Source organism: Coenobita brevimanus, chromosome 72, assembly GCF_032717465.1.
Source record: "Coenobita brevimanus isolate Jiangsu-jjx chromosome 72, ASM3271746v2, whole genome shotgun sequence".
NCBI classification, from domain to species: domain Eukaryota; kingdom Metazoa; phylum Arthropoda; class Malacostraca; order Decapoda; family Coenobitidae; genus Coenobita; species Coenobita brevimanus.
In genome coordinates, this window is record NC_137025.1 from 5,394,911 (window position 1) to 5,422,470 (window position 27,560).

Here is a 27,560-nt window from a genome sequence, read left to right on the forward strand (position 1 = left end):
TACAGCTATTTGCTTTGCGTAATTGTGCTTTATTCAAGCAAAATATTATCAAAACTCATTTCCCACTTCAGTTTGTCCAGGAAAGTTAGTTGAGAGAGTGTTAGTAAGTGTATTACCAGTTCCAAATGACGCCACTACCACGTTTTCTGTCTGCTCTTTCGTGCATGTGAATAGTGAAGTGTAAGTGTGAAGTTGTAAGTTACAAGATGTTGGTAGGTTCGTGAGTCTATGAGTGAGTCTGGAAAGTGATTTATGTATATAAATGAGTAATGGAAGGCTGGTTTGTATAATGGGCTGCATATAATTAAGGAGTACATACTATTTGTGCTACTACTACACCTCCACCAGTATCTTTACTGCTGCTACTACAACTACTATTACTATATATCTCTTGATGACAGCAAACTGTATAATAACGTTTAACTTGGTATATGAATGCTCTAATAATTTAAGAAAAACTTGATACCACTTTTCCAGCATTAAATTTCTTATTTATTTATTCATTTATTATTATTATTATTTTTTGAGAGATCACTTGTAACTTTCTTCGGTCTGGTTAATGGTTAATGTTATTGAACTAACGATGTGCAGTTACTAAGTTATACGATGACATGTTTAAAGTCTTGTATTGAGTAAAGTTTATTTTTTCTTTGGGGTGCATTAATTTGGGTGTTTTAATGTAATTAGGTATATAGTTACTGTATCTGCCTGGATTCAGCAGCAGTTGTGGGATTGTTGTACTTAGGTTTGCGATTTTATCCTGCCTTACGAATTGTGATGTTTGGAAACTGGCTTTTGTCCCAGTTACTAGTTAACGTGAATATTGCTAGAGTAGGCTAATTGCCCAAGTCGAGTCATTACTGCAGTTCATTTATACTTTTATAATTAATTTAAGTATACAGTGTAGGTGTGCTATAGATCACACAGTATCGCTTATTACTTTAAGTTAGCGAAGTTGCGTAAGGTTGAGTTTGGTGATTTGTATTAAATAATTAAATTTCAAGTTAAAATGTAGATATGCATAAGTTTACGGTAAGTATTCAAGATGTGATACAACTGTGGGTATCCCGGTGGTTGAGATGCAAGTGGCAAGATGTGGTGGGGGAAGCTGACTGTGGCGCTCTGCCCTCTAGCGGCGGCTGCCATAACTACTCACCGCTGGGGAGGGGGGGACGCTAGTAAACAAACTTTCCTAGGCACGTGTCTAACATTTCCTAGTATTCTGAGTGTGTTTCTAAGTTGGGTGGTGATCTAGTCGGTCTTGCGAGTGAATGCTGACGGAGAATTAGTGGAAAATTGTGATTTATTATCATTTTTCTATTTTTTTTCGCAGATCTTGGTGGTGGGCGGAGTTAGGGGAGGCGGGCTGGCTGGCTAGCGGGCGCCACCGGGCTGAACGTTTAGTCTAACCCCAGGTGTTGTCGGGAGAGGGTGTGCTCTGTGCTCTCCCCTGTTGCTGTCGCACGCTCTCTCGCACTCCCTCTCACAACTTCTATCACACACACATACTTTTAGCCATGCGGTGGCTTACCCAACCCGTGGTCATCGCACTGGCCGTGTTTACGATTTCAACGTGTATATTCGAGGTGGGTGTGATTCTGTTAGTCTTGAAAAACTTAGTGCAAGTGCTGTGTGTGATGCTGAAGTTCCAAAGTTCACACCGAGTCTTGATAAATTACATGAAGTGTTGGAAGTGATATTCCTAAGAAAGTATTAAAGTGCTTAATAGTGGAAGTGTCACAGAAACTTTCAAATTTATAACGAATAAACCTTCTCGTGGTTGTTTGATGATGGTGGACCTTAATTCAAATTGTGACAAATTTATTGTTGATTGTCAGATTTTAGTTTTGACTAAGTACTGTATATTGATTGAATTAGAATTCTTGACAAGTTTGATTCGACGCTTTCATAAATCAATACAAATTGTCACGAATTCGTATCATTTTCCAGTTTAACTCGATAGTGTCGAGCTTAATTGTTTCCAGAGATGTACATTTTCAAAGTTGCTCAAAGTAATTTTATGTAGCATTTACTTAATTTGGTGTGAATCATCCCTAGTTTGCATGGTTTCCAGAAAACACTGCTTTCCTACTTAGAAATTTACATAGTTTGTGATTCATGGGAAGTGCTGACTTACATTATTTTAATTTTTTGCTGACTCCCCTAATATAGAATTAACTTTTCCAAAATGTAAGAATCACCCATTTGACTCAACTCCAGAAGAATAACGTAGCATTATATCAAACCCTCTTTCGAATCCCGTCACTCACGTGTCTCGGTTTCCTCCCTTGCAGAGCTCCGCCAACGCCGTGTTCGAACTACGACTGAAGCACTTTCGCAACGCCTTCGGACGTGACACCGAGGGCCACTGCTGCTCAGGCTTCAAAGACCCGAGCGGCCACTGTACTGGATCCTGTCGTACCAAGTTTCGAGTCTGCTTGAAGGTCTACCAAGAAGTGATTGATCCGAAGTCCCCTTGCACGTTCGGCGAAGCAGTGACACCTGTACTTGGAGAAAACGACGTCGATTTTGCTAGCGCTGATCTGGGAGAGTTTGAAAACCCGGTGAAATTTCAGTTAGCTTCCTGGCAGGTAAGAAGAAGTGTGGTGGATTTTTATCAAGTGTTTTTGTGGTAGTGTGCGAGCCAAGTTGAATCCCAAAGTGCTTATGAAGAGCTGGAAATGTGGTGATTGAAAGCTACCCTGACGAAAGTTGAAAAGTGCATTAAGTGAAGTGAAACTCTTCTGACTCGAACGAGAGAGAAAAAAAGTTTATAACTGAAGATGCACAAGTAGAAAAAAGTGCAAAGATGCTATGCCCTTGATATATAAGTTGCAAAGGTCGAGACAGTGTCTTTACCAGTAACCACGGAAAGGTCAGGAAGTGGCGATTGAGAAGAGTGGAGAAAGAAAGACGTCTGAAACAAATAGGAATAAAAGATGAACTGATCCTTAACAAAAAGTGGATAAAAAGTTAGAGAATGAAGAAAATACCGTGTTGTACCGGTATGTGAAAAGTTGGTTGAATCCAAGGGTAATGCCAACTGAAAATGATTATTAAATGATATTGATAGTTAAAGAAATGGCATTTTGACACCAAATTAACTGAATGATTATGTATGGTATATAAAAGTGAAAAACGACAAAAGTTTTAAAAACTGAAGGACTAATGAAAACAGCAAAATATATTATAAACCAAGTGATAAAGCCAAATTTAGTAAACACAAAGGCGAATGATAGAAGTGAAAGAAGATGATCTCAAGGGAAAAACAAACTGGCTTCTAGCGCGCCAACCCGAACACTTAAATACACCAGTGGTCAGACGGGTTCTTGCTGAGTACATTTTTTTTTTTTTTTTTAAGTGGTGTAAAAGCTTGCAGTTCCCACGCTCTCTTGGCCACTTTAGAGGTTGTGTCAAAGTTGCAAGTGAAGGGAAAGTGGCTGTGGATGCACTTAAATGGATAAGTACGTGTTGAAGTGATTATATAAGGGACTGATTTAAGTATTATGAGTGGGATGATCGAAATGTGTTTTTTGTAACTTCAAAAGTGTTAAGTGCAGTTTTTAAGTTTAATTTATGAAACTAAAGTGAATACCGTAAACAAAAGTGGAAAACCATAGTTGCAACTTTGCATGAAGTACCGTATATATATATGAAGTGAAGAGTTGTATAATAAAATACCAATACGAAAATTATTGCTTGAAACTAACAGGGCACTAATTTAAAGTGACTTTAAGTGGAAAAAAGTAGCTTTATAAGTATTTACCAATTTCCTTTATCATAAGCGCTTTGGGATTGAAAAAGGCTTTCATATAAGAGAAAAAAAAAGGAAGTTGTGAATATATATGCGAAGTAAGTGATAAGTGTAAGTGAGCAACGGAAATTTATAAGTGGAATTTACTTTTATTCAACAGGGCACGTTCTCTCTCATCATAGAAGCATGGCATGAAGAACCAAATGGAACGGATACCTTTGTTGGTAAGTAAAGGCATGAAAAGTATTCTAAGTGTTATAAGTTGGTAGCTTGGTGGGATCGGATTGATGGTAGTGGTAGAAATAGGCTAGTAGTGGTGGTGAAAGACTGCATTTTGCTGTGAGCAATGGTGGTTAGGTAGTGTGTGGCAGGAAAAGTATAGTAATTTTTGACGGTTTACTTTCTAGTCGAGTGTTTTAGGAGTGATGGTTAGAAAGGTTCCACCGCCATGTTAATTAGGCTTCAGTATTAATAAGTTCGGAGTCACTTCCCAAATATGTCTATAGCTACTCAGTTTGGGCGAGATTTGGGGAGTTTATCTTCGTTGTTTATATATTAGTAATTCAGGGGTGTTGTAGCACTCATTCGTTTACTTTACAATCTTATGCTACTGACCAAACCAGAACAGTATTTGCCTCAGCCAGAGTCAAGACCGTAAAACTTCTGGAATGAGAAAAAAAATATCTAGCATGTACAAGTAATCTTAGTGACTGTGATGCAAAGAATAGTAAATCATCATTGGAGCTTATGCTAGTATTTCCTTACGCCAATGACCGGTTGTGCGAAATGTACACGTAAAATATGCAAATAATTGGAAATGAAACAATGCCTACTATAGCAATAATTGATATATACCAATAACCAAATAATGGGATTAATATGATTTTACGAAGTCTCGAGTGGGAACTAGTACGGCAGCCAATTTTACTATTATGGTGGTGACATGTGTGTAAATTAAACCAAACCACCGTATCTAATCTTAACTATATTATCTCTCCAAGTTCAAAACAGGCATTACTAACCAACACCAGAAGTATGTTTGGTTTTACGGTATATCCCCCTAGAATTTATGGCATTCGTGAGGAAGTTCGTGTAGTTTGTATTATGGGAACACGCCAACCAGTTATTAGGCATGCCAGGGTTTTTCGAGTTGCTAAAGCGGCCTAAGTAGGTCTAGAAAAACTGTATTAAAGTCGAAATTTTGTTTTCGTTCATCTGGGTGCTTGTGTGTGGGTTTTCGAGTTCAAGAATTCAGGTGCGAAGGGGAAAGAAAAAAAAGCTGGTTATTTCGATTTCCTAGTTAATGTAGCAGTTTGTGGGTACAGGATATTCTAGGAAATTTTAGTACGGTCCCCTTACCTTGGCAGCCTGATGAAAGGCATACCGACTTTGAGATGTGTGTTGGTATATAGGTAAATGACTGGAAGAAGTTATCCAGTATAGTACCAATATATTTCTGTGCATAATACAGGTTTCTCTCTTCATTCTGACTGGAAGAAGGTTGAGTGTCCCTTGCCTTTCGTCCAGTATTTAATGAACAGAGTGGTTATAAATAGCATATTAGACCTGGTGTACGCAATTATATACATGATTGTGGACAGTATATATTTAAATTCCACCATTTAAATTTTTCCTCCACATCTGTCTGTCCCATATTTCCTTGTCTGCCCTTATTTCATTCTTTTCTATCCCCTCCATGTTTCCTCTTTCCGTTTCTTTTCTGTTTTCTTTCATCCATTCCACTTCGTCTCCTCTCCATTTCTCTCTTCTCTACTCATTCTAGTAGTTCAGTTACTCTTCTAGGAGCTGCTTAGCATGGGCCAACCGGCCTACTGCAGTTATCCTCTCTTCTTATGTTCCTATTTAACTTCTCTCCATTTCTCTCACTTCCCCCTTCTCCCTCTCGTGTTAATGACTTCATAAGTGTTAGCGAATTTACACATTTAGCAGAATTAGCATAGCCACAAAACAGCATAGCAGACGCAAGCACTGACCAGATGGCGTAGGAGTTACAATAGGCAATAAAAATAGGTAACAGATGGAGTGAATGAGATGGAGGGAGAAACAGAGAGAGAAGGGAGGGGAGAGGGAGGGAAGGGAGGAGGAACAGGGCATCCGGTCGTATTTATTTCGTGGTTTTTCATATTTTATCAGTCTTGCCTCTTGCTTATTTTCGTTTTTCCTAGCATTATTACCGTGAAATTCTTCTTTTATATTGGTATATATTTAAAGTGAGGAAATGGGGTGATGAAGGGGAAGGAGGTGGAGACTGTTAAAAGTTGGAGGATAAGAGGGATGGTTGGTTGAATGAAAACTAATGGTTGTAAAAATGAAAAGGAAGAAAGTGTAGGAGAGAAAAACCAGTCGAGAGAGAGAGGAACACTGAGACAAGGACAGAGGGAGAAGGGAAAGAAAAAGGAAGGGTGTGTTTGGTGGTTGTGGTGTTTGTAAAGTGAAGTGGTTTTCTGTCAAGCAAACCCTTTCTTCCTCTCTCGCATCCCCTTCTTTCCCCTTTCTCTTCAGTCTACCCTGCTTGCGTTTCTTCCCTTCTCATTTTTCCGTCTTCACATTTTCAGCACCTAGCGTTTCTTCTTCTTTCTTCCTTTTCCTTTCACTTTCAAATTTTCATTTCGCTTTTTTTTTTTTTTTTTTTTTTCCCGTTATGCTTCCAGTTTCTCCCTTGTATGTATACTGGTTTAATTTGCATCATTCTTAGTTTCCTACGCTCATGGGGCAAGGTAGGATTGGATGATGATGATTAGTTTTCTCATTTTTCTGTCAGTCAGTTTTGACGTTTTAGCTCAGTGAGAAACCCCATGCACACCATTTACAAGTGTCGAAGTGGAGTTAGGTTTATGACTGAAATTGCAAGCCAGTGACGAGAAGTGAATTGTACATACCAGTAATAATGGAGAACAAAAATGCAGACATAAATACTGCAGAAGATAAAAGTGGGGAGATAGGAGGTGCTGATTATTGGTTGCTGTGGAGAACGATAATGCAGAAGTGAGGTATAAGTAGATAGTGGTGATTTTGAGAGTACCCTAATAAGAGAGGTACAGATGCTGGTGGCAAGTGATGTATAATCCTTTGAGGTAATAGTGAATGAAGAACAGGGGTACACGTTACCTTAAATGTTAATATCGTAGACCGAATTAAAGCTAGTTGGTGGTTGGGAAAAATGATAGAAACCGAAACAACGATGATGGAAAGCTAAAAGATATGATACCGGTACTAGGATAGAAAGGGCTGACACTGTAAAAAGAAAGGAACAAGAGTTACGAGGTAATTAGGCTACGAAACACAACGAAAAGTGGCTGGAAATACAGGGCGGTGGCAGTGGCAATAAGTTGGTAATGAACGATGGTGGTGAGGTGTTAAGATTCGGGTGTTCGTGTCGTTATGAAAAGAATTACAGTAATGTGGGTGAGGGAGGGAATGATGGCTGTTTTGGAGAGGTGATGATGAGACTTAGTGTATATGTGTGAGGGAGGGGGAGTGGGGGTTGGGGTTGGCAGGATACAAGCCGTGGCCCAGGGCGGTGAGGGACGCGCTGAGGGCCAGAGGCGGTTCAGGAGGATACCCGCCCTGGGGAACACTGCCATGGTTGCCACATGTTGCTGCCCTACTCATGCGTCGCCATAGTCACATTTCTGTTACTTTTAGCATTTTGTATTTTTAATGGAGATTTTCATTTAATGGAGATTTTCATGATATTGCTTGTTAGCGTAATTTTATGGTCGGTTTCTGTACCGTTCTTTTGGTTTTGCCAGTTTTGTGGTGCCATATCTATTGTCACAATTCTTCTTAGTTTCGTAAGGCTGTATATACATTTACGTGGCACGTAAAGAAACTAACCAGTCGGTATAATCATTACGCCTTATGTAAACCCGGCTTTGTAACTTGCTTATTTTTTCATCGCTGTTGTAGCATATCTGTTCACCTACAAATGTTTCTTTCGTCCCTACTATTTTTTCGCTTGATTCAGTAAAACGTAATATAGGTTATTCCACTAATGTTGGACACCTTTTATATTTGAAATTCGTTTGACTTAGAGAGATATGATGGCCAAAAATGTGTACCCTAGTTGTGTGTACTAAGAGGACTTGATTGTGAACCGAATTGTAAAAGTTTCAGAGATTGGTGGTTTTAATTGGTTGCTTTATGTAGGGACAGAGAGGGGCCTAGTCGGGAGCCAGAATTAGACAAGGACACTATGAGGAAGTGGAGAGGGTGGGATTAGAGAAGAGAAGGGAGAGATGATAACCAGATAAAATGAACAGAGAGAGTAGGGGTGAGGAGCAGGAATCAAGGATTTAGAGAGTAAGAGAGGAGCGGTAAAGAAAGCGACCATAGAGAGAGAAGGAAGGACAGGAGCCAGAGGGGGAGGGAGGGAGGAGGAAAGGAAGGACAGGAGCTAAAGGGAGGGAGGGAGGAGGAAAGGAAGGACAGGAGCTAGAGGGAGGGAGGGAAGGAAGTGAGAGACCGCTGGTGTGGTGGTGGTGGTGGGGTGGCCCGTCTTAATTACAGGCACGCACACACTCACCTCATCTTCCTCCCTCATTTTCTCATTTCTTCGCTTCATTTTCACTCGTAGAATTCATATTCACCCATGCTTCATTTTCAACTTTTCACTGTTACTTCATTTACTCGCATATCCTTTTAGTGTCCTGTTGCAATTCGTTCCCTTGCCTCAAGCTCAGTCATTTTCTTATTTAGCTCGTTTGTACTCCTTTTCTCCTATTGCTCCTCTTTATTTCCATTGGTCAGTTCCTTTTTATTTTCCCCTTTTTCGCGTACTGTACGCTAGATGTCTTCGTGTTCCATACTCATCGTTCATTTTTATTTAATTGTGACTGCACGGTATTTTTTTCCCCCTCTAACACCACTGTCTTTACTTCCTTCCTTCTCCCTCTTTCTTCCTTCCTTCCTTCTTTTGAGCGTTTTTTTTTTTTTTTCTGCTCTTCCCCATCCCTCCATTCCTCCCTTCATTCTTCAGCTTCCTGTGTGTTGTTTTTTGCCTTCTGGACTGGCGTTCCTCCCATCCTTTCTACTCTCTCTCTCTCTCTCTCTCTCTCTCTCTCTCTCTAAACCGTCCCAGCCATCACCTTCCCTCTACTTCCTCTCCCTCCCTCTCATCAACCCTTTCCTTTCCTTTTCCCTCCCTCCCACACCACCATGGTTCCCTTCTCCATTCATTTCCTTTCCTTTCGTTCACTTACTTTTTCATGTTTCTCTACCGTACTTTCCTTCCCACTTTCCTGCCTTTCCTCTCTTCATCTCTTCTCTACATTGCTTCATCCCCTTCCTTTCACATCTCTCTCCCCCCTTCCCTTTCTTTTCCTTTCCCATATCTCCTTGTTTTCCACTATTTATATTCCTTAATCCTTGCTCCCAGTTTCCTTCCTTCATGTTCGCTCCCTTTTCCTTGCCTTTCTAATTTTCTCTTTCCTACCCCGTTTCCTCCCTACCCTTCCATTTCAGTCTTCCTGCCCTTCCCCCCACCCCCTTCCTGCCCTCTCTCCAAGCCTCGATTCACCTCAGCGCACCTTTCAACCTCCCGCTCTATCTCCTCCCACCTTCGAAACTCCCTCCCACCTTCGAAACTCCCTCCCACCTTCGAAACTCCCTCCCACCTCCTGCTTTTCCCAGTTACATTCTTTTACCTCTTATTCATCTCTCACCCTTGCCCATCCCCTCTTGCACCGAACCTCCTTACACTTCCCAACCATTCCTTCTCCCTGTATAAAACACAGCATAACCACCACCACCTCCCATATCCTGAATTTCTACCTTTCCCAGACTTCTACACAGCTCCAACCCCTCCCTCTCCCATTCGCAACTTCCAGCACCTAGCCATATCATTCTCCCTACCTTACCTTTATAACTTCGACCTATCACCTTTCTGTCTACCTCTACTTCACTTCTTCACCTCGACACAACCCCAGCCTTTCCTCCACCACCACCTCGCAGGCCAAGTTAGCGTTACTGAGCTGCACACACTGTAAACACCACGCCACGACCTCACGTTCATTCCAGCCTTAAAATTTACGAAAGTGGAGGCTGGATTCCGCTACCCTGTTCTTGTGGGTACGACGGATTTTAGTGGGAGTTGAAATTGTGTAACCCTTTCAGTGCATGCTATGGATGTAGGCTACCGTTTTTACCGGGTATTTCATTATAAGTGATATAATGCTGCGTTAAGTTTGGGATCACTGAAAATAACCCAAGGGATAAAAAAATAGCAGTTATGAGTAGCCTACATGCGATTTTTTTTTTTTTCTTTTTTTTTTTTTTTTCTGGGACGCTGGGTTGAGTATCGTGTGATTAGGTGGTCACTTTATATTTCAGAAGTGTAAGGCAGGGAAATAGACGGAAGAAATGACTAATTGCCCTGCTGATAATACTGAGGGACTGGTGATTGATAATATATGGATAAATATAATTAGAGTGGGAAAGGAGGGTTAAAGTGACGAGGTGGAATGAGGCTGCTATAGGTGTGTCCTGTATAGCAGCATGGCGGTGATGACTATTAGCCTTCCCAGCACAGGTGTTGCATACGGTTCATTGCCCTGTTGGCACCGCTGCACGGATGATTGCAGCCTGGTCTTGTTAGCAGAGGAAATGCTCATGATGGATGATTTGGTTGGGTAGATGGGTGGATGAAGGAGTGAGTTCATGCATCACTGCGTGATTGAATAGATGGATGTGTAACTGGATAGATAGAGAGTGAATATAGAGATTCATATTTGGTTATGTACAGTAGATAGATAGCCTAGTGGGATTGTTGGATACCATAATGGATGTATAATTGAATGGTTGAGCAGCTGGATATGTACCATTAGTTGAATTGATGAATGAATGCATGCTTAGTGAATACTTCTCTCTACTACTGTACTTGTCATTCCATCCTTTCTTGCGTTTTTCCTCTTCATTCTTCATTTGCTCACTATGTCTTTCCTCACGTTAGCTATTTCATCTCGTTGTCTGCTACAACTCCGTATAAAACTAGCACTTTTTATCTCCTCTTTGAAGATGAATTTCGATATATACATTGTTTGTTTGTTTGTGGGGGGGGGATTTACTTGAAGTTAAAACTCGTACTTTGCTGCTAACGTCTGTTTTTAGTCCTTTGGGTAGCTTTTGCGCTTAGTGATACCTGTAAGACATTCATGGTGTTAAACAAATCCTTTCATGGGTATGACTTTTTTGTTAACGCTTCCTCGATACTTTTTCAGCCATGAAGAGGTAGCTGGTGCCGTACAGAAGGGGTTCGGAAAACCCTTGTACTGAAGGGGTTGCGGCATTGCTTAGTAGTAGGTGTGTGGGAAAGAGTGGGGGTTGGTTTTTCACGATCAAGGAAGGTGCTCCCAGTTTCTCTCTCTCTCTCTCTCTCTCTCTCTCTCTCTCTCATGACCTTTCCCAATCTCCTTTCTTTCGATTTTCCCATTTGCATGCTTTTCTTCTTTACGATCACACAAACTTTTTTCAGTGTTGCATCAGCTCCCCCCCCCTCTCTCTCTCTCTCTCTCTGTCATCTTACGTATCTTCTAAGCTTTGTCTTGCTCACGTTCCCTGTCTTTTAATTCCTCATTCTATTTCCTTCATTATTGTTAGATAATTTTTGTCAGTCACCATCATTTTTCTTCTCCATGATTTTCATTTCTTTCACCTTAATATTTTCCTTTTGTTCCATTCCTATTCTGTTACCGCTGTATTATTACCATTTTACATTCACTTGCTTTTCTCTCACATTTTCTTTTTACATTATTTAGTACCCTTCCTTCCTCAGTTCCCTTCCTATCATATCCTCCTCTCCCTGGTACTTGTTTCATTTCTCTCTCTCTCTCTCTCTCTCTCTCTCTCCCACAGCAAGTGAAGAGGGGAGGCGAAGGGAGAGAGTAGGGAGGGTGGAGGAGGGGGGGGGGCGAGAAACTGACTTCCTGTGTTAAGAAAGCGAGTAAACCAACCCATTCACCCTGAAAGGAACCCGCACGCATTTGAGGAGACCGAGAGTACTGTACATGAAGCAGGGTGGCTTGTAGTGGCAGTGTCGATAGGTAATTATTTTTTTCCCTTGGATAAATGTGTTCATGGATAAAACCGTAAGCGAAGAGGAAGGATAAAGTGAAAATCGTATATATGGGGGAGGGTGGCTTGGGGTGGTGGTGGTGGGATTTGTGGTGATAGTCTTCAAGGTGTTTTTGCGGCGGTCACCTTTGATGAACTCTGGGATTAGGGGTCTGACAGTAGATAAAGTACGGGTATATAGATAGTGGTGTTGACAGCGACATGAAGGGCATTAAGTGAAGGGGTACATGAGAGAAGGTGACGTGGAATGGTGGTGGTGGGAATATGAGTTGGAAGGTAACAAAATTGATTCACCACAGCCCATGCACTATTATATCTTGTATACGTTTTTCTGTTTTACCTTCCGTACCATAGTTTGTTGATCGAACGTTTCTCTTCCCTCTGACCACCTATTGGCACCTTCAGTCTAAAGGCATTACATACTTCAATCATGCTACCTCCATATGGTTTTATTAAATTTAAGGGAAGGATATATGGAAGCAGTCATGAAGGCTACGTCTAACAACACGAAAAAGTCTTCCAAGGCGAATTGGTTAATCGTCAGGAGATAGTAAGAAAAAATGGAAGATTGTGTGTGTGTGTTTTATCAAGGCCACCCAGGACGAACTCGAAAAGGTGAGACGGATGGAAATGAGAAAGTACCAATACAGGTTTTCTCGTCCTGACTACTTAACTGCTTAAATTATTGCCTGCAGGAGATGCGATAACTGTTATAGTGAGGTTAACAGGCCTTGGTTACTTTTCCTTTGTTAATTTGCTTTTCCTTTTGACAAAAATGGTATTGATTCCAGTACATTCTATTTTTAAATCGGGTTGCTAGTATTTCCCATTTCAGTAAATGGTATGCCACAGATCAAAGTGGAGTATATTAGTCATCGTAGTGAAGTTTTTCTTTTTTTTAATTCCCCTCGCCACACGAGGTTCTAAGTTGTCAAAAAAAGAAAATCATCTGAGGAAAATATAACGGTGAAGCTAATTGAGGGGCTGCAACGATATTCCCCAGCTAAACAAAATAGCTGAATGGAAGCCAGAAGTGAGTACCAACGTGCAACCATAGCAACAAGAAAGTATCACTTCCCGCCGTCATTAAGTCACTGACCACCATAACAGTGTTTTTCGTCTCGGCAAAATCAATTGGTGTTTGGGCCCAGATGCTGCCAAGGCGTTGATTAAACTCTGATTAAAAGAAAAATAAGTGGCAACAGAACATGCATAAGTGAAAGTTACCACTAGATTTCTCGATACATGTGTAAAAAGTGGGTTTGTCTTAATCCTATAGTGCGGTACATCATTCGTTATGTAGCCTACAGCTTTTTTTTTTTTTTTTTTTTTTTTTTTGTTAAAACGTATAGCTGTGTAACCCTGTGTCCTTGGATTTTTCTCCATCGTCAGACGTCATGCTGAAAGTCCATAGCGTTGGGGGGTAAAAATAAAAGTCAGACGCCTACAACTCATCAGAACGCCACTCCAAGCTACCTTCCCCCATGTCCATTCTCACGTGACAGATAGCGTGTGATAGGCATTTGATCGGAGCGGCCCTTATCACGTTGACACAATCGCTGCTATCACTACTACACGCTGCTTCATTAATCTCTAAACCTGTTTCTCTCTCTCTCTCTCTCTCTCTCTCTCTCTCTCTCTCTGAGTTGCTTTTGAATAAAATTAGTCATCTCAGGTCAGAGCTACACTGTGTGTGTGTGTGTGTGTGTGTGAGAGAGAGAGAGAGAGAGAGTATGCATTAGCTTGGATGATTATTGAAACTGATGGTCTACATAATTTTAGATAATGTATTTTTAAAAAAGGTGTGTGTGTGTGTGTGTGTGTGTGTGTGTGTGTGAGAGAGAGAGAGAGAGAGAGAGTATGCATTAACTTGGATGATTATTGAAACTGATGGTCTACATAATTTTAGATAATGTATTTTTAAAAAAGGTGTGTAGGAGGGTAGTGATGCGAGGTGCAGACTAGACTGGCAGAGTCGTGTTGAGGTTCCCATGGCCGGGCAGGGAGGCTAAGATACGGCTTAAACGTGGCAATTGCAGGCTGCTCGGGGCAGCCGGAGGAGGAGGGGGGGCTGAAGGAGACGGGGGACGGGGGGAGAGAAACAGTGGAGGAAGGTAGGGGAGTTTGGGTAAGGTAAGGGAGAAGTGGAATAGAGAAAGAACTGAGGGACATGGAAGAAACAGGACTGAAGAAGGATATGAAGAAAGTCCGAAGGAAGGTGGGTGGGGTAGTTGGAAAGAAGGAACGAAGGGAGGGGAGAAAGGGAAGGAAGGAATGTTTAGAGGAAGGAAGGGAGATGTAAGACAGTACGGAAGGAAGAAAAGTGAGTTGGGGGGTGGGGGGGGAGAAATGAGGGAGGCAGAAGGAGATGGTGAGACAAGGGGGGAGAGGTGAGAGGGAAACAGTGGGGAGGGGAGTCAAGAGAGGGAGGGTGGGAGAGAAATTTATCCAGTCTGCTGATCGCCCCTCCCTTCCTTCCTCCCATCCCCCTTCCGTCCTTCCCCCTCCCCCAGCGGAGTTGCCACCACACGATTCTTGCAAGAGATCTCAAGAAAACCTTCACCCCACATTCGCTGCCTGTTTTATCTCGCAGTCTTGTTTATATCGGTTACTGAATAACACTTGTGTACGTTTGTTTACAAGTGGGAGGTAAAAGGTGATGTGGGGAGTTTGGGGAGGGAAGAGATGAGGGATTCAGTATGCCAGACACCTCTCTTGCTCCTCCCCTCCCTCGTCTTCCTCCCCGGCTCACCCCTTCCTCCTCCCTCTTCCCCACCTCCCTCCTCCTCCGTGCCTGAGCTTTCCCACGGTCCTCTGCACTCACCCCGCTCCTTCTAGTCATGTGGGCCATGAACACACACACACACACACACACACACACACACACAAACCTACACGCGTGCGCGCATACACCCGCCTTATCATTTACCTACCTGCACATACACATACAGATGCATATGAGCCTACACCTTTCTTATACGCGCGCGCCCTCTCAACAAACTACATTTACTATGTACACACAAGCACACGCGCCTACACCTCTCTCTCTCTCTCTCTCTCTCTCTCTCTCTCTCTCTCTCTCTCTCTCTCTCTCTCTCACACACACACACACACACACACACACACGTGTACAGAGAAGGTGTGCACTTGCCCACCTGTGTGCTGTCTCGCCCACCTGTACACTTACCCACGTACCCATGACCCGTACACACATGCGCGCGCCTCTTTCTACTTCATGTACAGCCTGCATGGTTTGTTACTGCTGGAAGTCTTTTTCCATTTCTCTTCTTCCGTTATGTGTTTTCTTTCTTGCTCTCTCCTTTCCTGTCTCCTCCTCACTCCTTTTCCTGTCTCCCATCTTTCCACCCCACTAACTTTATTCTCTTCTTGTCTCCTCTCTATGTACGTTCGTGTATGAAGCAATACTGAGAGTTGAGAAATATATATTCACCTCGCGTTGTAAATAAAATACCTTGCTTGTACCTTCATCAACTCGAGTATTTCGTAACGTCTTCAGTAATCTGTGTAACTCCGAAATATTATCATCATAACCTCGTATATTTTGTTGTTGATGAAAGACTTTTGTGCAGCTCAGATACCGTAAAGCATTTGCTACTATTGAGAGTTACAGTATGTCATTCAGGTGGTTGCTGAGTTCATCTGTAATCCATCAGGAGTGGGGGAGGGCTGAAGAAGAACGGGTGAGTGAAATGAGACTGAGGAATTGTATGTGTGTGTGTGTGTGTGAGAGGGTGGTGACATTGAAGTATTTATCTTCTGCTATCGTATTCCCACGCATGACAACAAATGCCTTTAAAGAGTTAGTGGTGGGGGAGAGAGAGATACTGAGTTGCAAGTCCTCAGTTACCCTCGGGCACTCAGTGGGGCTGGAGGCATGACGGACACTTCCTTCATGACGTGACGCTTTCAGCAGCTTCCCTTTTATATGAGTTCCCATAATGCCACACATCTTTTTGACATTTCACTCGACGTGATACTACGACAGAAACATCTCAGAGTACCATACTTCGTAAATTTGACCTAACAGCTCACTCGACGTGACACTACGACTGACACTTCCTCGAACACTTCATTTATGACACCTCCCTGGCACTGATGACACGGCATGTCACTCGAAGATGACACTTGACACATTATTGATGACACTTCATATAACTGTAGTTAAACAGGTCCCAGTAGAACATTTCATTTATTACACTATTTTGACATGACATTTCTTCTTGACGTACACTTCCATAATTAAACTCTTCTTCACACAACACTTCCGTTGTGCGCCGCTTCCCATGGGTGGGCTTCTCTCTCGTGACACCGCCTCCTTACCCACCCAAGTCATCAAGCAATAACCTTTGCAGCACGACAGCCTTGTTTGTTTGTGGTCGTTCTACCGTTAGAGCATGTTATTCCTCTTAGGAGAGCAATCTGCTAGTGCAGGGGGTAATTAGGGCTACCGTATAGCTAACCCCTTCCGTTCGAAAAATGCGGATTGAAAAAAATGGACGCTGGTAAGGATAAAGGGCTTCCTCGTGGTGAGTGGGTCTACCATCAGAATGTTCCACACCATTCATTAAACGTTGCAAGTTATTTCCACATCAGTTATCGCCACGCTTTATCAGTCGCATCAGCAGATGAGTGTGCGGTTCTCTGGGCTCCCTGTGTTGCTTCATCTCTAAATAATCTTTTTTCTCTCGGCTATAGTGACTTGGCATTTAGCGAAGACTGGTAGCTCTATTGCCTTTGGATACCGATGTTTAGCCTTTCTGGCCACGGATTTTGTTGAGTTCATAGTTTTCTCTTGGATGTTTATTTAGGTATTTAGCTGTAGAGACAATTTAGTGTAAGTTGGTATTGATGTAAATGCCAAGGTTTAGCTCGCGTGATATAGCTTTCTCTTAACTCTGCATTTAGATATTTTTATGTACGGTATAAGACCTCTGCATTTTGTGAGGATTGGTGGCTTGTAGATTTAGAGGTGGGAATTCAGCACTTGTAGGGGGACTCAGCCACAGGAGAAGACATATTGGTGATGAGTGGGTGTTGGCTGACTTATGTCGTGATAAAGTAATGTTGGTGTACAGTAAAGTAGGTAGCATGCCTAGTGGTTTTTGCATTTCATTAATTTTCCCAGATTGAGTAGTTAGTACGGTAGTTTAGTATATCAGAGTAAAAGATTAGATACCGTAGTTGATTTGTCGAAATATTTACATACCGGTAGCTATTAAATATTAACTTGTATCCCATTAAGCTTCCCTGGTAGGTCAGCCGTTAATTTTCTTTTTTTCCGTTTTAACTAGCAGTCCATAACCAGTGCTTGTCAAACATCTTACAGTTTCACCTCTCCTCTCACCTGCTTAGTATTCCCCACCCGCTCTCCTCACCCAGTCAGCTATTATCCAGTTCTTTCCTCAGTTAGTAGCAGTCCTTATCCAGCTTTTACCAGTCACTGTCACTCCACCATTTTCTCCCAAGTTGAGTAAAACCCGATAAATCAGTGTCGTCCATCTCTTGACCCCTCACTCATCCTCCCATCTGATAAAATCTTGTATCAACTGTTTCCCCATCTGGCAGCAGTTCTTGGCAAGTTACTGACAGTTACTGATTACCCTTCGCCACAAGATGAGTCTCTTTATTTGCTTGCTTAGTACTAGGCAACTCCGTGAGCCAGTTTTGTTTCTCGGTGTTCCCCTAGATCTGGCACTCATTACCCGCGAGTTTCTTCATACTGATAATTAGAAAATGTTACAGGTACCCAGTTCTTTTCTGTATAAACGAGATACGGTAGTTCAGAACTCATATAATTTCACACAGATGACGTCCTACCTGACATTATGCTAATTTACAGCCAAATTTTCAAACAGTTGCCCATAACCCAGTGCCTTCTCTTTTCTTCCCTCAGGGCCTGCGCTCATCACCCGGCTTATGACCCAACGCTGGCTTGACCTGGGTGAGGTCTGGACCGGGGACGACCACCACACGGCCCATGCCTCCCTCAGCTACGAGTACCGGGTGGTGTGTCAGGAGCATTACTATGGCGAAGGCTGCAGGAAGTGGTGCAAACCCCGCAACGATTCTTTCGGCCACTACGTCTGCAATGCCACCGGGTACCTTGTGTGCCTGGACGGTTGGCAGGGCACTGAAAACTACTGCATTACACGTGAGTATTGCACACGTTGTTGCAAAAAATTTTCCTGATTTCTGGTACCTTGTAAGTTGCTTTATTTGGTAGTGTCGGTAGCTGCGGTAGCATGATTGTGTTGCAGTAGTTTTGCATATTCTCCAGTGTTCTGGTCGAGTTAGGAAGAAGAGCTGCAGTTAAGTCCGAGACATGTTTTTTTATGGGCTGTGGTGTCAGCTCTAATGAGATAGGGTAGGTACCGTTCCGGAAGTCGCAGAGTTCCCCTCCATTGTAGTTACTCTAAGCAATTAGAAAGTAGAGTAACTTTGGGAGTTAAAAAACATAAAATGAATGTGGGAGTGAGATAAAAATGAGACGGCGTGGTGGAGGAGAGGGGTGTTGTGGGTGGAGGGTGTGAGTGCCGGCAGATGTCTGGGTGGTGGGGGGTGAGGGCAGCTGTGTGACGTCACCAGGTAGTAGTAGCAGCTGCCCACGCTACCACAACCACCAGCCGCGTCCATACCCACATTATTACCATTTTCTTGCCCATTGTTTTTAACGACGCCAGTTTAATAGGCGGCCCCTCGTACGATGTGGCCTTCGGCAGTAGATTAATAGATTTTTAATGGTTATTTAATGGAGGTATTTTAAATGAAGCTGAAATAAGTTGTATTGGTTGATGGAATTTATACACATGATGTTAATGGGAAAATAGTGTTTAGATATTTACGAAAATTGGTTAAACACTTTGAAAAGGATAAGGAGAGATTTGAAGTACAGAGGGGGTTTGTAAATTGTGTGAAAAAGGTTCAGCAGTTGTAAAATTCATAAAGTTTGTGAGGAGTAAGAATGTGTGCGTGTGTTGAGTGTATGTGTGTATGTGCGTGTGTAGTGCAGGAAGGGGCAGATGTGAGGTCCTGATAGCACTTTAGATAGCGCCTGTCTAGAGGGCACAGCTGTCGGCCTACCCGCAGCTTTATATACGGGCTGCCTAAGGGACGTTGGGAGGTAGGTAGATGCGTTGGTAGGTCGTAGGTAGGGGCGCTGGTTAGTATGTAAGTATATAATGTGTTCGTAGTTTAGTAGATATCCAAGGCTGTGAAGGCTGATGTATTAGCAGTTATTTTACCAGTCGTAGTGATAAAAATTTGTTTGTGTACAGTTAAGATTATTATTATTACTTCCTGTTATCAGTGGGCGAGCTACCACCTTTGTTATCAGGGTCAGTGAGCGGCTTATCTAACACCTATCTTTTCTTTGTCCCACAGCCATTTGCCGGCCCGGCTGTCACCCAACCACCGGCCACTGCGAACAACCTAACGAGTGCAAGTGAGTAGTTACCTCGTTCACCCATTGTGTATTAGTAGTTTGACCTTGTTGGCCTCTTTCGGGAAACAAACTTTTGTTTTTTTCCTTATTACAGTGTGATAAATTTGCCGGACATAGGCTCTTTTTATATGTTTTGTATCTAGTTTTACGCTTTGCTTCTAAGGTAACAAGGTCAAACAACCTAACAGCTCAGTTATTTTTGCTATGTAAGAGGTCCGACCTGATGTGGGTAGCTTATCGATATTGGAAGGGGGAGATAGGCGAAGATCATAAAAAAAAAAAAAAGGGAGGGGGAGGGGGCAGTGGAAAGATGGCTAATGTATAAGGAGGGTGAGAATGTCTTTCCATTTCCTCCTTTTCTTCTCGACCTATTAATCTTCACACCATCTACCATTTCGTTGCCCATTTCATTTATCTCCTTTATCTACTTCAAATTTCCTTTTACCTCCCCCCCCCCTTTGTCTTCTCCCTCTCCTCCCCATCTAAACCCCCTGTGATCAAGCAACAACAGTGTCAATATATCGACCAGGGCGGCCAAAAGACGGTGCTGAATCGCCTAAGTCTAAGTGGTGTTGGTTTTCATATGCGCTAAGAGAGGGAAGGAATGGGGAGGAGAGAGGAAGTGTGAGAAGTAGAGGAGAGGCGAGTTGGAAGGAGAGGCGAGAGGAGAGGAGAACGGGAGTAGGAGAGGGATGAAGGGAGGACAGGAAGGAAGGAGTGAAACGGGGGAAGGAAAGGAGACGGGGATCGAGAGTGGACGAAAAAAGAGGATGGAGGGGGGGGAGAGTGGAGGGAAAGTTTGAGGGGGGAAAATATTACAAATATGAATATTCGGGAATTTGATAGGACACGAGGGAGGGACGGTAAGGTAGGTAGGTAGGTAATGAATGGGAAGAAAATGGAGTAAAGTTAATGAAAATAATATGGGATGAATGTAATAATTGAACGAAGAAGGGGGTTAAGATCATTTGTGTATTTAACCCCTGCTTACATCCATATTCTCTCCTCCCTCGTCCTTCACTCTCACTCCTCCTCCCTTTCCCCTCCCCCTTCTCGTATTTCTCCTCCGTTTCCTTCTCCTCCTCTAGTTTTTCCCTCCGTTTCTTCCTCCAGTCCTTTGTTTTCCGCGAAGGATGGAGAGACAAAGGCAGCTAAAAACATGAAAAGAAAAAGAGGACATGAAGCAGTTAGGAAGGACGAAAGAATAAGAAAGAGCAGCTACAATACTAAAGAGGAGGAGTGCAAAGAAGGGAAGGAAGGGTGTGAAATGAGAGATATGTGGTATGAGAAGGATAGCAGGATTGGAGGCAAGAATGCAGTGAGAGAAAGGGGGGTGGGGGTGAGAGGAAAAAGAGAGAGGTGTAAGAAGGAAATGAGAGGACGAGTGTAGGGTTGGTAGGATGAAGAGGTGTAAGGAGACGGTGGGTGTGAGGAAGAAGAGAGGAAGGGTGTAGGGTGTTGGGTCCGGTATCACTTCCTAGCGGATGAAGGGGCCCCTGGGAAGAGCCCTTATACAAGCCTGCACCCCCTCTCCTCTCCCCCATCCCACCGCAGACACACATTCAGTATTTGCACATCCTTTCATGTATGCAGCCTTCCTCTGACATACTGTATTATTGCCTATCCACTCGGCCATTTTGTAATTCTTCTTTCACTTTCATCTGACTTGTATACTCGTCCTTGCATTACCCTGTGTTACTTAACTCCTCCTTTGAGTAATTATCCACTCCACTCTCCATTTTCTCAGTTCTTCCACTTCACTCATCACCCACTTACTCCACTTTCCCTTCATCCACTCACCTACTGACTCATCCCCTCACTCACTCGTTGACATTTGCATACTCACTCACCCACTCGACCCCGCCTCTCCCGGGTGAGAGGGGGGAACTTTTTTGGGGTAGGCAGAGGGGGCATTTGGCGGCCATTAAGGGCACAGGGAGGGGGTCCAGCTGTGCCCTGACGTCTTGGGGGGGGGGGGGAGATGGAGGGGAAGAGGGTCGTGTAGGAGATGGAAGGAGGGTGTTGAGGGAGAGGCAGTAGGCGATAGGGGACGAGTAATACTGGAGAGTTTATAGGTTGTGGCGGAGGTATACTGTAGGAGAGTGCTTGGTATGAGGGCGGTAGGTGGTAGTGGAAGCGGACAGTAAAAGGGTGGGGAATGGTGGGAAGTGAGTGTCGTAGAGAAAACGGCTGAAAAGGGTGGTCTGGTACTGGTAGGAGGTGGAGGGGTGATGAGGGTAGAGAGGGGATAGGATCCTGTGAGGGAGAGGTTGGCGTGGAGAACGGTAGGGGGACGGGCGGCTGGGAGTAAAACAGATGGGAGAATTTAATGTATGTACAGGCTGGCGGGTAGGCAGGGTTGCAGGGGAATGGAAATGGTGTGTTTGGGTTGTGAGGGTAAAGGTTATGGGAAAGGCGTGTTGGGAAGTGGGTCATGCAGTCGAGCTTACCTGGGCTTTTTTTCGTTTATTCCCACAGGTGTCACAGTGGGTGGGAGGGACCCAATTGCGACCAGTGTATAAAGTACCCAGGCTGCCTTCACGGTACTTGCAAGAAACCTTGGCAGTGCAACTGCGATGAGGGCTGGGGTGGGCTCTTTTGCAACCAGGACCTCAACTTCTGCACCAACCATCGGCCTTGCAAGAATGGTGCTACCTGCTTCAATACAGCGCCTGGGTCATACTCATGCCAGTGTCCACCAGGGTTCTCTGGCACCAATTGTGAGATAATCAACGACACCTGCGCCACCACACCCTGCCGTAATGGGGGCACCTGCCTGGATACTGGTGATGACAATTTTGTGTGCCAGTGCCCCTCAGGGTTCACAGGACAGTACTGCGAGGTGTACGGTCAGTCCTGCCGTGCCCGCCCCTGCCTCCATGGCGCCACCTGCACAGACACACCCACCGGCTACCAGTGCCAGTGCCGTGCCGGGTACGAGGGCACCAACTGTGAGCGTCCAGTCAACGAGTGTGCTTCCGACCCCTGCCTCAATGGTGGGTCCTGTGTGGATGAGCACGACAGCTTCCAGTGTGTGTGTCCTGTTGGTTTCACAGGTGACCGCTGTCAGACCAACATTGATGACTGTGCCCATAGACCTTGTCTCAATGGCGGTACTTGTATAGATGGTGTTGATTCGTATGTGTGCAGGTGTGTGCCTGGCTTCCAGGGGACACTGTGCCAGACTAACGTGGATGACTGCCGCATGCTGCCCTGTGCTAATGGTGGCATCTGCCATGATCGTGTCAATGGATTCCAATGCCAGTGCCAACCAGGATGGGGCGGTACCCAATGCACTGATCGTGTGCCAGTGCCTCCTTCACCCTGTGCATCCTCCCCATGTGAAAACGGTGGCCGATGTCTTGAAGCAGCAGATCTGGCAGTGGGATACCGTTGCTCGTGCCCACATGGTGTTGGTGGCCCAAGGTGCTCCATAATCACCTCCAAGACAGCAGCCCCTCACACAGATAAGGTAGCAGAGCCCATGTCAACAATGCAGGTGGTTCTAATAGTGGTGTTCAGCGTGGCTGTGCCAGCACTCGCAATCGGAGCCGTCATTGTTATAGTGGTCATGAAGCGTCGACGCAGGCGTGACCGTGCTAGACAGGATGAAGAGGCGCGGCGTCAGAATGAGCAAAACATGGCGCACAATGCTGTTAATGCTGTGAATAATAAGTGTTTGGAAGACCACATGATCTTCAATTCCTTGGACTACCCTGCCAAACCACTCAATACTCAGCCACACTACCACCAACCACACCCAGACGACTACAAGAAGCAGCAGCAACAACAGCAGCAGCAACAGGCGTCAGAGAACACATACACCATCGTGCCCACCCGCAGCACCAAGACACTCAACACGGACGTCTCCCGGCTATCCCTCGCTGACCGCCTGGAGAAGGACCTTGACGCTATGAGCCCTCGTGGTACCCCAACCTCGGAGTTCAGTGCACCCTGTAAAGTGCTACCAGATCCTCACCTGCCCCGCACACATAGTCACAGGTGAGTTTTTTAAGGCTACCTTTTCCCCTCTTACAGTACTGTTTTTGCCATAGTTAATTGTAATCACTCTTTACTTTCATCATGTAATATCATATTCCCATGCACATTCAGTAGGAAATACTTGATTTGCATCTTCAAACTCTTTACTTTCATCATGTAATATCATATTCCCATGCACATTCAGTAGGAAATACTTATTTGCATCTTCAAACTTTCCTAGCCCGTCTGTCCATGATAAGTATGTCCTTACACGACTAACTGCCCCCACTCCATATCACTCGCTAAATCTGCACCACACACTCCCCCAGTCAATACATCGCCATCATACTAAACTACATCCACACCACACCTCATACTAATAATGTGTTTCCTCTTGTTGCAGTGACGTCTATTCGAAGCGCAGTGGCGGCGGCGGCGGGGGTGGAGGGGTGGCGGGGGGGAGTAGCAGCGGAGGGGGTAGCAGTGACATGCATACCTCCACCAATACCCTCACCTCCACATGCACACCCTCCACCTGCACCACCCCATCCTCCGTCTTCGTAATAGAGGAACACTATGATGACGGAAGTTACATTGCCACCGAAGTCTAGCAGTGCCAAGCGACCCCTCGTATTTTATAATGTGCTAGTGACGCCAAAAACTCTTTAAGATATAAACTTTTTTTTTTAATAGTGTTAAAAAAAAATCGTCGTCTGTATGTGTTTGTTTCTTCTCTTGTACTTTTTCTCTCTGAAGTTCTCAATTATTTCTTTCTCTTTAGTTTCTAAACTCGTTCATGAAGTGAGAAACTCATCACTTCCTGAGTCCTGAATCATCCAAAGAGTTTTTTTCTTTTAATTTAAGACTTCTTGAGAAAATGTGTTATTTATTTATTGTTAAAGTAAATGATTTTTTTTTTTTTCCTTTTTATACCGCTCTTGTAAGTTGTGGCAAGTGGTACAAAATGGCGTGTTTGTAGTGCCTTCCGCGGGTGTGTGAGAGACGGATTAGTGACGAGTGCAACAAGAAACGGGATTTTATAACTGGTGTACAAGAACAGACCAAGTGAACTGGACTATTTTAGGTGATGGCGGGAGAAGGGAACACGGAATCCAGTGAAGGAATTGGAAGTGAGAGATGGAAACCAGCAGGAACATTTATACATTGAAGTGAACAGAACTGGGTGTTACAGTGTAGTTAATGAACAGAATCCAGTGAAGTCTTGTTAATGCTCGTGTTTCGAAAGTGTTTTTAGTGACTTTTTTCTCTCTCTTTCTGGAAACTGGTCGGTGGGCAAAAAGTGATGTTACTGCTGTTTTAAGCCACTGTGTTAGGAATTGTAAAACTTCCTCCTCGGATGTGCCAAGGAGACACAAGGAGCATCGTGTCTTCTTACCGAGAGCCATATTCTCGTGAGCTTGAGGTTTTCAAGCACCTCTTCAGCGACTTATTTTGCCATCACCTTCTGTTCTCTGGTATGTCATTTGTCTTTGCAGTGTCGATAAATCAATTCGGAAAGGGTGCTAGAAAACATCCAAGTCTACGAGAGTACTGTCAGTCACCTGGGTACATTCTTGCTGCTCGATCTCAAATGTTACTTAGTTTCTTTCTAAAGTCATGCACAGATGTTTGTCCAGCCTGATTTAGACGAACAGTTTGGAAAGTGAGATTGACAATTGTATAATTCATGGTAATTTATCTTTTTCCAGAACGCAGGCGCTCTCTTTCTCTGGTGTTCATTTTTCGTGCTGTTCAGTCACCAGGCATTTTTTCAGTGTTTTAAAAAAGTATGAGTCTTTGAAATATACGTGGTGTTCTTGTGGGTCCCCTTGCATTCTCCCTTCAGACCAACAGGTTCCCCGGGTCGTGGGCTTTCGTCCCTTCATACAGCGACAGCTACAAAATATATATTTTTTGTTTTTTCCCTGATGCCAAACTGTAAGATTTTTTTAGACGTTCACATTCGTTCATGTGAAATATGTTGACAGTCTGAATGAGAAGCTGCAACTCAACACTCCCGGTTCAGACCTGGGCATTAAATTTGTGCTGCTCTAAATGTTGTGTTGGGAGGAGTTAGAGAGACGGTTTTCTGGAGTTGATAGGCCCTCACATTTAGACCTGAATTCCAGCACCATATTAATATCCACCCCTAAATGCGTATAACCATTGATACAGTAAGAGTAGAACCATGCAGTAAGCCGTAAAGTAACCGGGATATATATACCTATGAAATAAATGATATACAAATATTCTTGGGTATCAGTCATCTCTCCAAATCCTCCCTGTCACTTAAATATCCACGTTCCTCGCAGGCGGAGTCCTATTACGTCTTGTCTGCAGTACTAAGTCATATAGCTAAATCCATTCTTTGGTCTGCCCCGTCATGATAAGTGTTCCCATGGTCAGTTTCTTCCATAGTTGTACACTTTTGGGTTGCATATTTTTCCACTCCTAAATTAATCATTCATGCATTTATTTGGTGTTAGCTAGAGCTATGGAAACCTAAAGTTGTAATGTGAAGCTTTTTGTACGTGGCCCAGGTTATTCTACGTAAATGTGGTGGTGGGTGCCGCAGCTCGTGATGTACAAGGTATACATTGACAATTTATAAGTTTTGTTGGTAATTTAAAAGTTAAGTTGAAGCATGTTCAGTCATGGTAGGGTAGCGGAGGTGGTCTCACGCCCCCCTCCGCAACCCCCACTCCTACACATAAACACACTTCGCGGCCGGCCCCCCCCACCTTGATGTCGCACCTGGGACACTCATTGTGTTTTGTACATGATACACAGGTTAATATTACACTGTACATTTCATCAGTTGAGAATATTTAATGTTGTAAATATAATGTAAATTGTAAATAAGAAGCGATATTTTTTCTTTGATGTTTTCTTATCCTATGATTTATTTTTTCACTCATATATCTACATATATAGTTATAATGCAATATATAACTAATATACATACCGGTGGTAGGTGGTGGCTACCATCATCCACTCACTTGATGTACGCTATGTAACTTTACATTTTTAGTTTCCTCTCTTTTCCCCCACCGTTCCTGTCACTACTATTCTTTCCTTTTCAGGCGGCTTTACACTTAGTGACAAGCCTAATGGTTTCCTTTAAACCAGGAAACCATTTACAACGTTGGGTGGTAATCATATAACCAACCCATACGTATTCCCTTTGTCAGCAAGTGGGTTGGCGGAGAGTTAGTGCCCCTCTCTGTTAAACAACTAACTCCAAGTCAAACTGCCACCCTTACGGGATTATGGCGTCTGGCCATAGATGGCATCGGTAGTGTATATATATATATATTATATATATATGCAGCAAATATTTTTGTAATCATTCCACTTGAAACTTTCATTTGATGTACCTGTATAAAATACAGAAACAAAGAATGATTGTACTTGGTCTAAAAAATGCATAATTTCAGCGAACTGTTAAGCAATAAAATTACTTTGCAACAAAATTATGATAAAGCAGATAAGGAAACCAATGCATAGCTCCCGCGTGGAGCAACATAACGACGGTTCTCATTATATATATATATATATATATATATATATATATATATATATATATATATATATATACAGAAAAAATCAATACAAAACACCTCCCCTTTCACTTCCACAATACAGGACACACCTTACTCCCACTTGATGCCTCAACACACCCCTCAGTGTCCATACTACATCACACCACAGCATTCACTACATCCACACAACACCACACTATTTCACCATACCAAAACACTCAGCCATACCACACCACCACATCATATCGCACAAAACTAGTGTCTCCACTCACTGCCTCCACACTAGATCACACCAAACCATTTACAACCTCCACACCACACCACTGCTTCACCACACCATACTAATCACTGCCTCACCATACCACACCATTCCCTGCCTCATCACAATACTCACTGCCTCATCTCACCAACCACTGAGTCATCACACCACACCACTTACTGCCTCGTCACGTCATGCCATTCTGCATCACCACATCGCACCACTCATTGCTTTGCCACACCATTCAACAGTTCACGATAGGACACAGCTTACATCACCATACTTCACTATTATTCAACATACAGCACATCTCTCACGGCCTCACCATTCAACATTACTCGACCACCACTCACTATCTCCACACCACATGCATCACTGTCAGCCACGCCACACCACTAACTGCCTCACCGTACCTCATCCCACGGCACCACTCACTGATTAATCACACGATACCAACTCATTCTGAATATG

General features: G+C 43.5%; 1 protein-coding gene across 1 annotated transcript; it reads left to right on the forward strand.

Moving 5' to 3' along the window:
- The first annotated feature begins 1,488 nt into the window (after positions 1-1,488).
- Delta (neurogenic locus protein delta) lies at positions 1,489-26,151 on the forward strand. Its single transcript, XM_080278232.1, has 7 exons — positions 1,489-1,586; positions 2,295-2,591; positions 3,915-3,978; positions 17,760-18,017; positions 19,247-19,307; positions 21,786-23,309; positions 23,692-26,151. The coding sequence occupies exons 1-7, from the start codon at positions 1,518-1,520 to the stop codon at positions 23,897-23,899; spliced, it is 2,481 nt and encodes an 826-aa protein (XP_080134358.1). The 5' UTR covers positions 1,489-1,517; the 3' UTR covers positions 23,900-26,151.
- Positions 26,152-27,560: the final 1,409 nt, after the last annotated feature.